The sequence below is a fragment of the Megascapheus bottae genome, chromosome 21 (assembly GCF_031878675.1).
Source record: "Megascapheus bottae isolate mThoBot1 chromosome 21, mThoBot2.hap1, whole genome shotgun sequence".
Classification (NCBI taxonomy): domain Eukaryota; kingdom Metazoa; phylum Chordata; class Mammalia; order Rodentia; family Geomyidae; genus Megascapheus; species Megascapheus bottae.
In genome coordinates this window covers 37,916,644-37,930,322 of record NC_143529.1, presented here as the reverse complement: position 1 = coordinate 37,930,322, position 13,679 = coordinate 37,916,644, and the positions used below count along the sequence as shown (strand labels likewise).

Here is a 13,679-nt window from a genome sequence, read left to right as displayed (position 1 = left end):
TAAGTGGTAGAGTGCTATCCTTGAGCTGAAGAGCCCAGGCAGAGTGCCCAGGCCCAGAGTTCAAGCTCTAAGTAGGACCAAAAAACAAAACAAAACAAAACAACCTACTTTTCTGTTTTAAATGTGGCTCATGAACAAGGTGGGATTTCTGTTTTACTCTAGAATGCCACTTGACACTTTAAGCCATATATCTATATCTATATCTATTTTTTGCCAGTCCTAGGGACTGAACTCAAGGCCTGAGTATTGTTCTTGGGCTTTCCTCAAGGCTAGTGATCGACTACTTGAGCCACAGCACTACTTCTGGCTTTTCTCTGTATGTGGTATGGAGGAATCAAACCTGGGTCTTCATGCATGCTAGGCAAGACTCTACCAGTAGGCCAAACTCCTGGTCCCAAGCCACATGTTTTTTAGCACATAAAGTTGAATCATCTCTGGGCCGGGAGTTTGGCCTAGTGGAAGAGTGCTTGCCTAACATGCATGAACACCCAGCTTTGATTGGCTAAAAAAAAGAAAGAAAGGAAGAAAAAGAAAAAAGTTGAATCATCTCATTTTCATGTTCTTGCCACCTCTTCTCTTCCTCTTCTTTGGCTCCTTTTCCCTCCTTTTCTATATTAAAATCTGAAATCTGGGCCCCCTGCTTATTAGGTTGGTAGTCTACCATTCGAGCCACACCTTAACCCTGCTTTTTTGCTCTTTTTTGTTATTGTTGTTGTTGTTGGTTATGGAGCTTGAACTCAGGACTCGAGTGCTGTCCCTGAGCCTCTTTGTGATCTAGCTCTTGAGCCACAGCACCCACTTCTGTTTTTGAGTGGGTAATTGGAGGTAAGAGTCTCACAGTGACTTTTCTGGCTGGGCTGGCTTTGAACTGTGGTATTCACATCTTACAACCTCCTAAGTAGCTAAGATTACTGATGTGAGCCACCAGTGCATGGCTTTTTCTTGTTGTTGGCTTTTTTTTGGGTCGGTCATGGAGCTTGAACTCTGGGTCTGGGCCATGTCCCTGAGTTCTTCAGCTCAAGGCTGGCACTCTACCACACTGAGACACAGTGCCACTTCCTGTTTTCTGGTGGTTAGTTGAAGATAAGAGTCTCATGGACTTTCTTACTCAGGCTGACTTTGAACTATGATCCTCAGATCTCAGCCTCTTGAGTAGCTAGGATTACAGGTGTGCGCCACTGGCACCTAGCTCGTTTTTTACTTTTGAGGTAACTGTCATGCAAACTTTTCTGCCAGGGCTAGACTGACTCAAACATCCTATTTCTCTCTTCCAAGTGGACTAGGTTCACAAGCACGAGCCACTGGTGTTACCTTCTTATTTTCTTTCCAACCACTGCATCAGAAAAAGTAATTTCACAACCACATGGCAGACAGAGATAGGACAGGCAGTCCAGCTGTCTCAAAGAACAAGATGGGTATGATAGTTTGTGCCTGTAATCCCAGCTACACTGCAGGTAAAGGTATGAGGGCCATAGACAGAGTACTGTCCAGGCAAAGTGCACAAGACCAAAAACAAAGCAAAACAAAACAAACCTAACTCAAAGGGCTGTGCCCATTAAAAGAAAAGAGAGAAAGAAAATTCCAGATTTGTGGTAGGAAAAAACATATATTATTTCTTGTGCATCAGATGTTAACCTGTCCATTTTCTACTTTTTATTCTGAAGCAAATATGTCTATCAGCAATTCCGGAAAGCCTAGATGGACATAAAGCTTCTCAACCTCTCTGCTTTCCTGGAAGGTCCTGTGCCTGAACTGCCCATATCCCAAGATCATCTGAGGAAATCTCTCAAGTTCAAACCTACAGCTGAGTGCTGGGAGAGTAGCTTTTGCCTATAATCCTAGCTACTCAGGAGGCTGAGATATAAGGTCTATGGTTTGAAGTATCTGGGTCAGGAAAGTCAGTAAGACTCATAAGTTCACTGGACTATGAAGACAAAACAAAAACAGAAGTAGAGTGTGATCTAAGTGATGGAGAATTATCCCAGAGCAAAAGCAGCTCAGGGATAGTGCCTAGGATCAACATGCATGTGCGCGCGCGCGCGCACACACACACACACACACACACACACACACACACACACACTCTGAATGTACTTCCTTAATGGAATGAAGACTTACAAACAGCAATAGTAGAAAGGAAATCATCTGGTACAATTCCATCATTCAAGTCATCCAACTGGTCTGGATCCTCACCTCTTTTCAGACTTCCTCCATTATTGTGGTAGCTTTTTCCAGAGGTTATCTCCATCATGGAAGTGGCCTGCATCATTCAAAAAAAGTTATAACATTGAACTTAGTACATTTTACATTATGTTTAAAAACTATTTATGAGCCAGTGCCAGTGGTTCATGCCTATTACCCTAGCTATTCCAGAGGCTAAAATCTGAGGACTGCAGTTTTAAGTTTGTTGGGGCCTGACCTCCATCTCTGAGGCCTGATTCTGGCTCAGTGGCAATTAAAGGGCTTTGACCAGGCATTCAGTCCTTTGCATACCTCTCTTAAGGCATCTCTGTGTACATGACTCGATTGAACCTCCCCGCAGCTTCGCGGGTCTTGCAGCAGCTCAGGTCTCGCGCGCTTTCCTGCACCTGTGCCGCCCAGTACCTGAAAGCCCCACCCAGACCCTTAGTGGTAGCACAGTGGCCCTCTTCCTATTGGCTAGCTTCCCAGTTCCCACCTTCTCTTACCCCAACAGTATATAACTAATTGTCTGACGCAATAAAGAGAGAGAACAGCAGATCAGATCAGCAGAGATCAGCAGAGAGATCTGATGCGCTTTCATGGTTAACACTGCTTCTGACTCAGTGTGGTTTTTTCTTCCCCAGTAATTGGGGGAGGGCTGGGTCATCGATACTTACCCTCTCCCTCGGCTCCCAGGGTACTACAGGCTGGCCCTGTGTGTCCCTCCCCGTTTCTGTGTTGCTGTCCCAGAGAGAAGCAACAAGGCTGGACAAGAAAGTTCATGAGACTCTTATCTCCAGTATCAACAAAAGAAGCTGGAGTGGTCAGAAGATGGAGCCAAGACAATAGGGACCCAGCCTAGCTCTCTCCCACAAGAAAGAGAGAATCAGGAAATCCCATGAGCCAACTACCTTAGGTAATCCACAACAATAAATTCAAGAAGCAATGGAGAAATAAACCGGAAAAGAAATCCAGATAAAACTTATATCCAACATTCTCAAAGAATCCGAAACGAGAGAACCCCTCCCCCACCTCTTACCGCTGGTTCCAAGCCACGAAGGCTGAGGTGGAGGGCGCTGGGCCGGGAAGCCCCGACCTCCAGCAACACCAGCAAGCGGAGGAACCCAGACCCAGAAACCAGCACACAGGGCATGGACAGCACAGGCAGCGGCAGAGACCAGAGGGGAGTAAACGACCCTCCAACACCATGGAGCAGCTTACAGTCAAACAACGAGCAGTAAGTAGTCCAGCAAATTCCCCCAAACCCATTGGGAAAGCAGAGCTGGTGGAGAGCTACAGAACTTAACCCAGACCCTTCCACCCCGCCCAAGAAAGACTGGCAAGTGCAGGGGGGCAAGGAATTCAGAATCCTGTCCCTTCCCCCAACAGCTCCCTCCCCCAGGCCATTGACTGAAGATTGACAGGCAGGCAGGCGCTAAGACCCAGCATCCCACCAAAGGGGGCGGAGGTGTCCCTGCTCCCACCCGCCCAATAGCCTCCTCTCCCAGGCCACTGAAACTGGAGACTGAGGGGCGCTGAGACCCTGCCTTCCAACAGCGGGTGGGGTGGGGGTGTGTGGGAGTCTGGGAGGCAACATCTGTCTCACCCAAATCTGAACTCTGAGCCAGGCACTCTCCTGCTGGGAGTCTCCAGGAAGACAGCACCAAGGGGACCCCACAGAGTCACAGACAGACTCTGGCTAAAACTGTGGAAACATAGCAGGGAACTGAAGGACAGACCAGCAGGGGCCAAGCTTGCCTTCTGAGAGTCAGAAAGGGGCGGCTCCGCCCTCAGAGCCCACATCCTCGCTGGGGCCCGCCCCTGGGGACTGGGCAGAAACCAGTCAAGCTAGTCTAGCTGAGAGCACTCAAAAATCCCCAAATCCCAGGCCCTTGGCTGGGCCCCGCCCCTGGGAACAGAGCAAGAAAACCTGTTATCCACAGGGCTAGCTGAGACCGAAGTGCACAACTCCACCCTATGGCCCATTGTGGGGCCACTGGTTGGGCTAAGAGCTAGCCGTGCAACAGTATACAGCCTCTGGGAACAGGCCAAACATCTGCAAAAGCTGCAAACGCCAACCTACTCAGCAGCGGAACCAATTTGGCTGAGAACCACAGGTATACATAGATTCCCAGAACCATAAGTCCCAAGCCAAGAAAAGACCGCCACCTACTGACCACAGAGTGAACCTACAACAACAGTCCTCGATGCCTCGGAAAGCGCAAAGACGAATTACCACATATATAAATAATCAAAGTCCCACACAAAGCCCAAAAGGAAACAAGAGTGAAGGGACGAGAGAGATGTCATCATCCCAAGAAATGACACCGGAAGAGACACGAAATATGACTCTATTCAAGGAGATGTTTTTGGAATTGACCAATGAAATTAAAGCAGAATTCCAAAAACAAAAGCAGGAAATTACCAAGGAGCTCTTTGAATTCAAAAGAGAAGTGGAAGAAAAGTTTAATACCCTCTCAGCAGACATGACCAGCTCAGTGTCCACAATTCAAGCAAAAATGGAGGCATTAAGCAGCAGATTGACTGAGATGGAGAATAGGACATCAGGAACAGAAGATAAAACACAAGAGCTGAAACAGAATCATCAGCCTGGAAAGATCAGTCAGAATCCACCAGAGAGAACTCCAGGACCTGGCAGATGCAGCCAAGAAATCTAATCTTCGTATAATAGGGATTGAAGAGGGGGCCGAGTTCCAGGACAAAGGAATGCAACCCTTATTCACCAAAATCATAGCAGAGAACTTCCCCAACCTCAAAAGGGAAAATACTCACATTATTGGAGGTTTCAGGACTCCAAACAGGCAAGATCCTAGAAGGAACTCGTCTAGACACATCATAGTAAAGACACTAGACCCAAATACCAAGGAATTGATCTTGAATGCTGCAAAAACAAAGAAAGAGCTGTACTACAATGGGAAAAAAAATCGAATCACAGCAGACCTCTCCACGTAAACCCTAAATGCAAGAAAAGCTTGGAAAAAACATCATTCATGTCCTGAAGACCAACAACTGCCAACCCAGACTGATATATCCAGCAAAACTAGCATTTACATTTGTGGGAGAAACAAGAATATTTCACTCCAAAGAGAAGCTATCTGAATACGCGCAGACTAAACCAGCATTACAAAAAATATTAATTAATCGAAAACACATTATAGAACATCAAGGAGAGGGGAGACTCAAATAAACAAGATTAGAGACACCACGGGAACAATCACAACTGATTCCCAAGAAATTCAGTCCATAATGAATAAGTACTACCAGGGCCTATATTCAAAGAAACAAGAACATCTAGTAGAAATGGATGATTTCTTAAATAAATATAGGCTACCCACACTGAACAATGAAGGGGTAAACAAACTGAACAAACCAATCTCTTATAATGAAATTGTGGAAGCAATCAGGGAAATGCTAACCAAAAAGAGCCCAGGTCCAGATGGTTTCACTATGGAATTTTACAAGACATTTAAAGATGAGATAACACCTATACTCTTGAAACTCTTCCGAGAAATAGAAGCAGAAAGAGCAATACCAAACTCATTTTATGAAGCTAATATTACTCTCATCCCCAAACCAGGGAAAGACCCAAAAAAAAAAGAAAACTATAGACCTCTCTCTCTAATGAACACAGATGCAAAACTCCTCAATAAAATATTAGCCAACAGAATCCAGAAACAAATTTTAAAAATTATACACTACAATCAAGTAGGCTTCATCCCACAGATGCAAGGCTGATTTAACATTCGCAAATCAATCAATGTAATACATCACATCTATTGAGCTAAGGATAAGAATCACCTGTTAATTTCTCTGGACGCGGAGAAGGAATATGACAAAATACAACATCCATTCATGTTGAAAGCACTAGAAAAAATAGGAATAAGAGGTACATTCCTTAAAATAATTAAAGCCATATATGAAAAACCTACAGCCAGTATTGTACTAAATGGTGAAAGACTGGAACTATTTACCTTAAAATCAGGAACTAGACAGGGATGCCCACTCTCTCCACTTCTCTTCAATATAGTGCTGGAACCCTTAGCTAGAGCAATAAAGCAAGAAAAGGACATCAAAGGGATCCACATAGGGAAAGAAGAAATTAAGCTATCCCTATTCGCAGATGACATGATCGTCTACTTGAGTGACCCAACAAACTCCACTCCCAAACTCCTAGAATTAATAAACCACTTTAGCAAAGTGGCAGAATACAAAATTAACCTTCAGAAGTTAGTAGCCTTCTTGTACACCAACAATACACAAATAGAAGGCCAAATCTAGAAAATGATCCCATTCGCAATAGCTCCCAAAAGAATAAAATACTTAGGAATATACTTAACCAAAGATGTAAAGGAATTATTCAATGAAAACTATAAAAGCCTAACGAAAGAAATTAAAAAGGACACTAGGAAATACAAAGACATCCCATGCTCATGGCTAGGGAGAACCAACATAATGAAAATGGGTGTACTGCCAAAATTGATATACAAATTCAATGCAATCCCCATCAAAATCCCAAAGACATTCTTTACTCAAATAGAAGATATAATCCAAAGATTCATATGGAACAAGAAAAGACCTAGAATAGCCAAAACAATTCTAGGCAAAAAGAGCAAATGCTGGTGGTATTACAATACCAGACTTCAGACTCTACTATAGAGCCATAATAACAAAAACTGCTTGGTATTGGCACAAAAACAGACCAGAAGATCAGTGGAACAGAATAGAAGACCCAGAAATAGAACCATATACCTATAGGCAACTTATATTTGACAAAGGAGCCAAAGATATAAAATGGAACAAATACAGTCTATTCAATTATTGGTGCTGGCAAAACTGGGCAGCCACATGCAGAAAACTAAAAATTGACCCTAGCCTTTCGCCATGCACAAGCATTAACTCAAAGTGGATCAAAGACCTCAATGTCAGACCGGAAATGGTGAAACTGCTACATGATAAAGTAGGAGAGACACTGGAACTCATAGGCACAGGGAAAAGATTCCTGAACAGAATCCCAGGGTCACAACAGATTGGAGAGAGACTCGATAAATGGGGATTACCTAAAAATAAAAAGTTTCTGTACAGATAAAAACATAGTCGCAACAGTAGAGAGACAGCCAACCAACTGGGAAAAGATATTCACCAACAATACATCTGACAAATGCTTAATATCCAGTATCTACAGGAAACTCAAGAAACTAATCTCCCCCAAACCCAACAAACCATTCACTAAATGGGCAAGGGAACTAAAGAGAGACCTATCAGAAGAAGAGATTAAATTGGCAGAAAAGCATATGAGAAAATGTTCATCATCTATGGTCATAAAGGAAATGCAAATAAAAACAACCCTAAGATACCACCTTTACCCCAACAAGAATGGCCAAGATTTTGAACTCAGACAATGACAGTTGCTGGCAGGGTTGTGGAGAAAAAGGAACCCTACTACACTGCTCGTGGGAATGCAGACTAGTTCAGCCACTCTGGAAAGCAGTGTGGAGGTTTCTTAAAGAATTGAAAATAGACCTTCCCTACGATCCCGCCATACCACTTCTGGGCATCTATCCTGAACATCATGACCCAAGATATAATAAGGACACTTGCTCAGCTATGTTTATCTCTGCACTATTCACAATAGCCAGGCGATGGAAACAATCCAGATGCCCTACTGCAGATGAATGGATACAAAAATGTGGTATATATACACAATGGAATTCTATATAGCCAACAGACAAGATAAAATAATGGCATTCGCAGGGAAGTGGATGAATCTAGAGCGAATCATGTTGAGTGAAACAAGTCAAGACCTAAGGATCAAAAGGCGCATGGTATCCTTAATATGTGGCTATTAAATCTAAAGAGTACAAGAGCAAGGACTCAATAACTGCATACCCAAAGCTATGGACATGGTAATGGAAATATAAACATAACTATATAGACATAAAAACCTATGACTCTATAGACATAATGTTTTATTTCATAAATTAATATGTTTCCACGACATACAAACCCTTAGCCTAATTTTGATTAAGTTCTAAATACTAAGTCCCAGTGATTGTAAATAGAGATACCCTCCTTGAATACTTGTTTGTTAAACTTGTCATTTAAAATATGATGTAAAAATCAACGTTAATAAATTCTTTAATAAAAAATAGTCTACATAGTGGTTCCTAATGTATGGGATTGTGTACTCTGAAAATTTGATATAAATTACAATTCCTTCAGAAAATGTGTATGCACATACATATAATTCAGTGCTATAACTAGATTTAAAAATGGAGTCAGTAACTTCTAGTTTAAGGAATTATTAAACAATAGCTGGGCACTGGTGGCTCACACTGGTAATCTTGGCTACTCAGAAGGGCTTAAGATAAAGATTCAGTGAGCCCAGGTATGAAAATCCGTGAGACACTTATCTCCAATTAACTACCAAAAAAACCCCTGCAAATAGAACAGTGTTAGATTTAAAAAAAAAAAAAGGCTAAGGGACAGTTCCTTGACCATAAGGTCAAGTCCTAGTTTTTGCACATGTACACACACACACACACACACGCACAATCCTACTCTAGGAATGTCAAGTAACTATTTTATGGATTAAGATTAAAAGAAGGGCAAAAGTTTAGCCTAGTGGCAGTGTGCTTGCCTAGCTTGCACTAAGACCTGAGTTCAATTCCTTGGTACCACATACATAGAAAAAAAAGCCAGAAATGGTGCTGTGGCTCAAGTGGTACAGCTCTAGACTTAAGAGAGCACAAGGACAGTGCCCAGGCCCTGAGTTCAAGGCCCAGGACTGGCAAAAAAAAAAAAAAAGATTAAAAGGCAAGTTCATCATATAAACTTGTGAGCAGTATAATGCAATGTGAGTTATATGGCAACTCACATTACATCAGTGATTTTTTTTTTAGACTCAACACTATTAGTATCAAAAGGCACAAGGATACTGATCTATCTGAATAATATCAATTAATTAGATACTGGAGATTTTAATTAGAAATTGCAAAAGCTAAATATTTAGAAACAGTAGCAAACTCATTAAATAATTTACAGTTAAAAGTATTTGTGAGGCCAGGAGTTTGGCCTAGTGGTAGAGTGCTTGCCTAGTACGCAGAAAGAGCCAGGTTCAATTCCTAGGTACCACATACATAGAAAAAAGCCAGAAGTGGTGCTGAGGCTCAAGTGGTAGAGCTCTAGCCTTGAGAAAGTCCAAGGACAGTGCTCAGGCCCTGAGCTCAAGCCCAGGACTGGCAAAAAAAAAAAAAAAAGTACTTGTGAGAACAGCACTGTTTTGCCTTTTGCAACGTGTTAAAGTATTTCTTTGAATCCAGATTCTCATTCACCAATGATTGTGCATACTCAAACCTGCGATGCGTTCCAAACTTAGTTCTTCCATGTGAAAAGACACCAGACTTACAAAAAAAAGGGGAGGGGGGGTGGAAATAGTGGTATAGCAAAACTATCTGCAAACATTTCCGGAGAAGAGAACACAAACGGCGTGAGGCTAGAAAAATTCAAGCCAAGTCGCTCCCTGTGGTTAACGATGGGAGGATGCGCCGCCAGCGGAGGGGAACTTCTGGACATGAACGCAGAGGCAGGGCGACCCCGGCAATTCCGCTCCCCGTGCATGCCCGGTCGATCGACAGGCGCGCTCTACCTAACTGAGGCGCTCCCAGCGGAAACGCCCGCTGGGCCACAGACGGCGCCCCGCTGCTGGGAGCCGTCTAGTCCTGCAGGTCGCCTTGTGCTCCCTTCCCAGCGTGCAGGCGGCGGCCCGGCCCAGGGCGCGGCGCGGGCCTCCCTGCGCTGCCCCTCGGTGGACCCCACCGCTCCCCACCTTCCCGCGGCCCCGCCCTCATGTCCCGCGCACGCGCACCGAGAGGCACCGCCCCGCACGGCCGCGGGCCGCCCCGCAACGCCGGCACCCGTGTTTTCTTCCCGTTTTCTTAGAACCGGAGTTTGAAGTCACAGGGAAGGCGCCCTACTGCCAAGTGCCAGCTCGGGGCGACCCGCGCCGGGAGGAGCCGGGAGGAGCCGGGAGGAGCCGGGCCGCCCGGGCCTCCTCGGGCTGTCGGGGCCACGCGACGCCCGCGCCCTTCCAAGTCAGTTTTCGCCTCCTGCTCTCCCAGCCCGCTCCCCCTCACTCCCGCCGGCGCCCCCCACATCTACGCGGGCCCGGTGGTGGTTCCCCCGCGCTCACCCCACCGCCCGGCGCCCACTAACCGTGCATCCCCGCCCGCACCGTCGCCACGGAGCCGCCGCCTCAGAGCAAGTGCAGCCGCGGTGTCCTCTGGGTAACGGCCGCCGACGCCCCGCCCCCTGACTGGCGCCTACGCTTTTATTGGCCACTGACACTAAGCCAGCACCGTGATTGGCCAGATGCGGCTCGAAAAGCGCGGGAGGGACACCGAGGGATTTCCATTGGGCTCTCTTGGCGGGAGAACAATGCTGAAACTCGACACGGTAACCACGAGGCGCCTGCAGAAGCCAGCACGGGCCTCGCCTGGGCCCAGACAGCCTGCGCCCTGGCCCTGGCCCTGGCCCTGGCCTGAGACGTCCTGGCCCTGGCCCTGGCCCTGGCCCCGGCCCTGGTCCTGGCCTCGGCCCTGGTCCTGGCCTGGGTTGTCCTGGCCCTGGCCCTGGCCCTGGCCCTGGTCCTGGCCCTCGCCCTGGCCCTGGCCTTGGTCCTGGCCTGGGTGGTCCTGGCGCCGGCCCTGGCCCTGGCCTGGGTAGTCCTGGCCCTGGCCCTGGCCTGGCCTTGGCCCTGGCCTGGGTGGTCCTGGCCCTGGCCCTGGCCTTGGCTCTGGACTGAGTGGTCCTGGCCCTGGTCCTGGCCTGGGTGGTCCTGGCCCTGGCCCTGGCCCTGGCCTTGGCCTTGGCCCTGGACTGGGTGGTCCTGGCCCTGGCCTTGGCCTTGGACTGGGTGGTCCTGACCCTGGCCCTGGCCTGGGTGGCCCTGGCCCTGGCCCTGGTCCTGGCCTGGGTGGTCCTGGTCCTGGCCCTGGCCTGGGTGGTCCTGGCCCTGGCCCTTGGCCCTGGCCTGGGCGGTCCTGGCTCTGGCCCTGGCCCTGGCCTTGGCCCTGGCCTGGGCCCTGGCCTGGGTGGTCCTGGCCCTGGCCCTGGCCCTGGCCTTGGCCCTGGCCTGGGTGGTTCTGGCCCTGGCCTTGGCCTTGGCCCTGGCCTGGGTGGTCCTGGCCCGGGTGGTCCTGGCCCTGGCCTGGGTGGCCCTGGTCCTGGCCCTGGCCCTGGCCCTGGCCTGGGTGGTCCTGGCCCTGGCTCTGGCCCTGGCCTGGGTGGTCCTGGCCCGGGTGGTCCTGGCCCTGGCCTGGGTGGCCCTGGTCCTGGCCCTGGCCCTGGCCCTGGCCTGGGTGGTCCTGCCCTGGCCCTGGCCCTGGCCCTGGCCTGGGTGGTCCTGGCCCTGGCCTGGGTGGTCCTGCCCTGGCCCTGGCCTTGGCCCTGGTCCTGGCCCCAGCCCTGGCCCTGGCCTGGGTGGTCCTGGCACTGGCCCTGGCCCTGGCCTTGGCCTGGGTGGTCCTGGCCTGGGTGGTCCTGGCCTAGGTGGTCCTGGCCCTGGTCCTGGCCCCGGCCCTGGTCCTGGGCTGGGTGGTCCTGGCCCTGGCCCTGGCCTGGGTGGTCCTGCCCTGGCCCTGGCCTTGGCCCTGGCCTAGGTGGTCCTGGCCCTGGCCCTGGCCTGGGTGGTCCTGCCCTGGCCCTGGCCTTGGCCCTGGTCCTGGACCCAGCCCTGGCCCTGGCCTGGGTGGTCCTGGCACTGGCCCTGGCCCTGGCCTTGGCCTGGGTGGTCCTGGCCTAGGTGGTCCTGGCCCTGGTCCTGGCCCTGGCCCTGGCCCTGGTCCTGGCCCCAGCCCTGGCCCTGGCCTGGGTGGTCCTGGCCCTGGCCCTGGCCCTGGCCTGGGTGGTCCTGGCCTGGGTGGTCCTGGCCTAGGTGGTCCTGGCCCTGGCCCTGGCCTGGGTGGTCCTGCCCTGGCCCTGGCCTTGGCCCTGGTCCTGGCCCTGGCCTGGGTGGTCCTGGCCCTGGCCCTGGCCCTGGTCCTGGCCTGGGTGGTCCTGGCCCTGGCCCTGGCCTGGGTGGTCCTGCCCTGGCCCTGGCCTTGGCCCTGGTCCTGGCCCCAGCCCTGGCCCTGGCCTGGGTGGTCCTGGCACTGGCCCTGGCCCTGGCCTTGGCCTGGGTGGTCCTGGCCTAGGTGGTCCTGGCCCTGGTCCTGGCCCCAGCCCTGGTCCTGGCCTGGGTGGTCCTGGCCCTGGCCCTGGCCTGGGTGGTCCTGCCCTGGCCCTGGCCTTGGCCCTGGTCCTGGCCCCAGCCCTGGCCCTGGCCTGGGTGGTCCTGCCCTGGCCCTGGGCTTGGCCCTGGTCCTGGCCCCAGCCCTGGCCCTGGCCTGGGTGGTCCTGGCCCTGGCCCTGGCCCTGGTCCTGGCCTGGGTGGTCCTGGCCCTGGCCCTGGCCTGGGTGGTCCTGCCTTGGCCCTGGCCTTGGCCCTGGTCCTGGCCCCAGCCCTGGCCCTGGCCTGGGTGGTCCTGGCACTGGCCCTGGCCCTGGCCTTGGCCTGGGTGGTCCTGGCCTGGGTGGTCCTGGCCTAGGTGGTCCTGGCCCTGGTCCTGGCCCCAGCCCTGGTCCTGGCCTGGGTGGTCCTGGCCCTGGCCCTGGCCTGGGTGGTCCTGCCCTGGCCCTGGCCTTGGCCCTGGTCCTGGCCCCAGCCCTGGCCCTGGCCTGGGTGGTCCTGGCACTGGCCCTGGCCCTGGCCTTGGCCTGGGTGGTCCTGGCCTAGGTGGTCCTGGCCCTGGTCCTGGCCCCAGCCCTGGTCCTGGCCTGGGTGGTCCTGCCCTGGCCCTGGCCTTGGCCCTGGTCCTGGCCCCAGCCCTGGCCCTGGCCTGGGTGGTCCTGCCCTGGCCCTGGGCTTGGCCCTGGTCCTGGCCCCAGCCCTGGCCCTGGCCTGGGTGGTCCTGGCCCTGGCCCTGGCCCTGGTCCTGGCCTGGGTGGTCCTGGCCCTGGCCCTGGCCTGGGTGGTCCTGCCTTGGCCCTGGCCTTGGCCCTGGTCCTGGCCCCAGCCCTGGCCCTGGCCTGGGTGGTCCTGGCACTGGCCCTGGCCCTGGCCTTGGCCTGGGTGGTCCTGGCCTGGGTGGTCCTGGCCTAGGTGGTCCTGGCCCTGGTCCTGGCCCCAGCCCTGGTCCTGGCCTGGGTGGTCCTGGCCCTGGCCCTGGCCTGGGTGGTCCTGCCCTGGCCCTGGCCTTGGCCCTGGTCCTGGCCCCAGCCCTGGCCCTGGCCTGGGTGGTCCTGGCACTGGCCCTGGCCCTGGCCTTGGCCTGGGTGGTCCTGGCCTGGGTGGTCCTGGCCTAGGTGGTCCTGGCCCTGGTCCTGGCCCCGGCCCTGGTCCTGGCCTGGGTAGTCCTGGCCCTGGCCTTGGCCCTGGACTGAGTGGTCCTGGCCTTGGCCCTGGCCCTGGCCTGGGTGGTCCTGGCCCTGGCCCTGGCCTT

General features: G+C 51.9%; 1 protein-coding gene across 1 annotated transcript in view; it reads right to left on the bottom strand.

Moving 5' to 3' along the window:
- Rbm44 (RNA binding motif protein 44) overlaps window positions 1–2,269 on the bottom strand; it is a 28,960-nt gene extending 26,691 nt beyond the window's left edge. The window contains exon 1 of the mRNA XM_090355140.1: window positions 2,194–2,269. Coding sequence (XP_090211266.1) covers window positions 2,194–2,269 — 76 coding nt within the window. The remainder of the gene's footprint in view (window positions 1–2,193) is intronic.
- Between the last annotated feature and the right edge of the window lie 11,410 nt (window positions 2,270–13,679).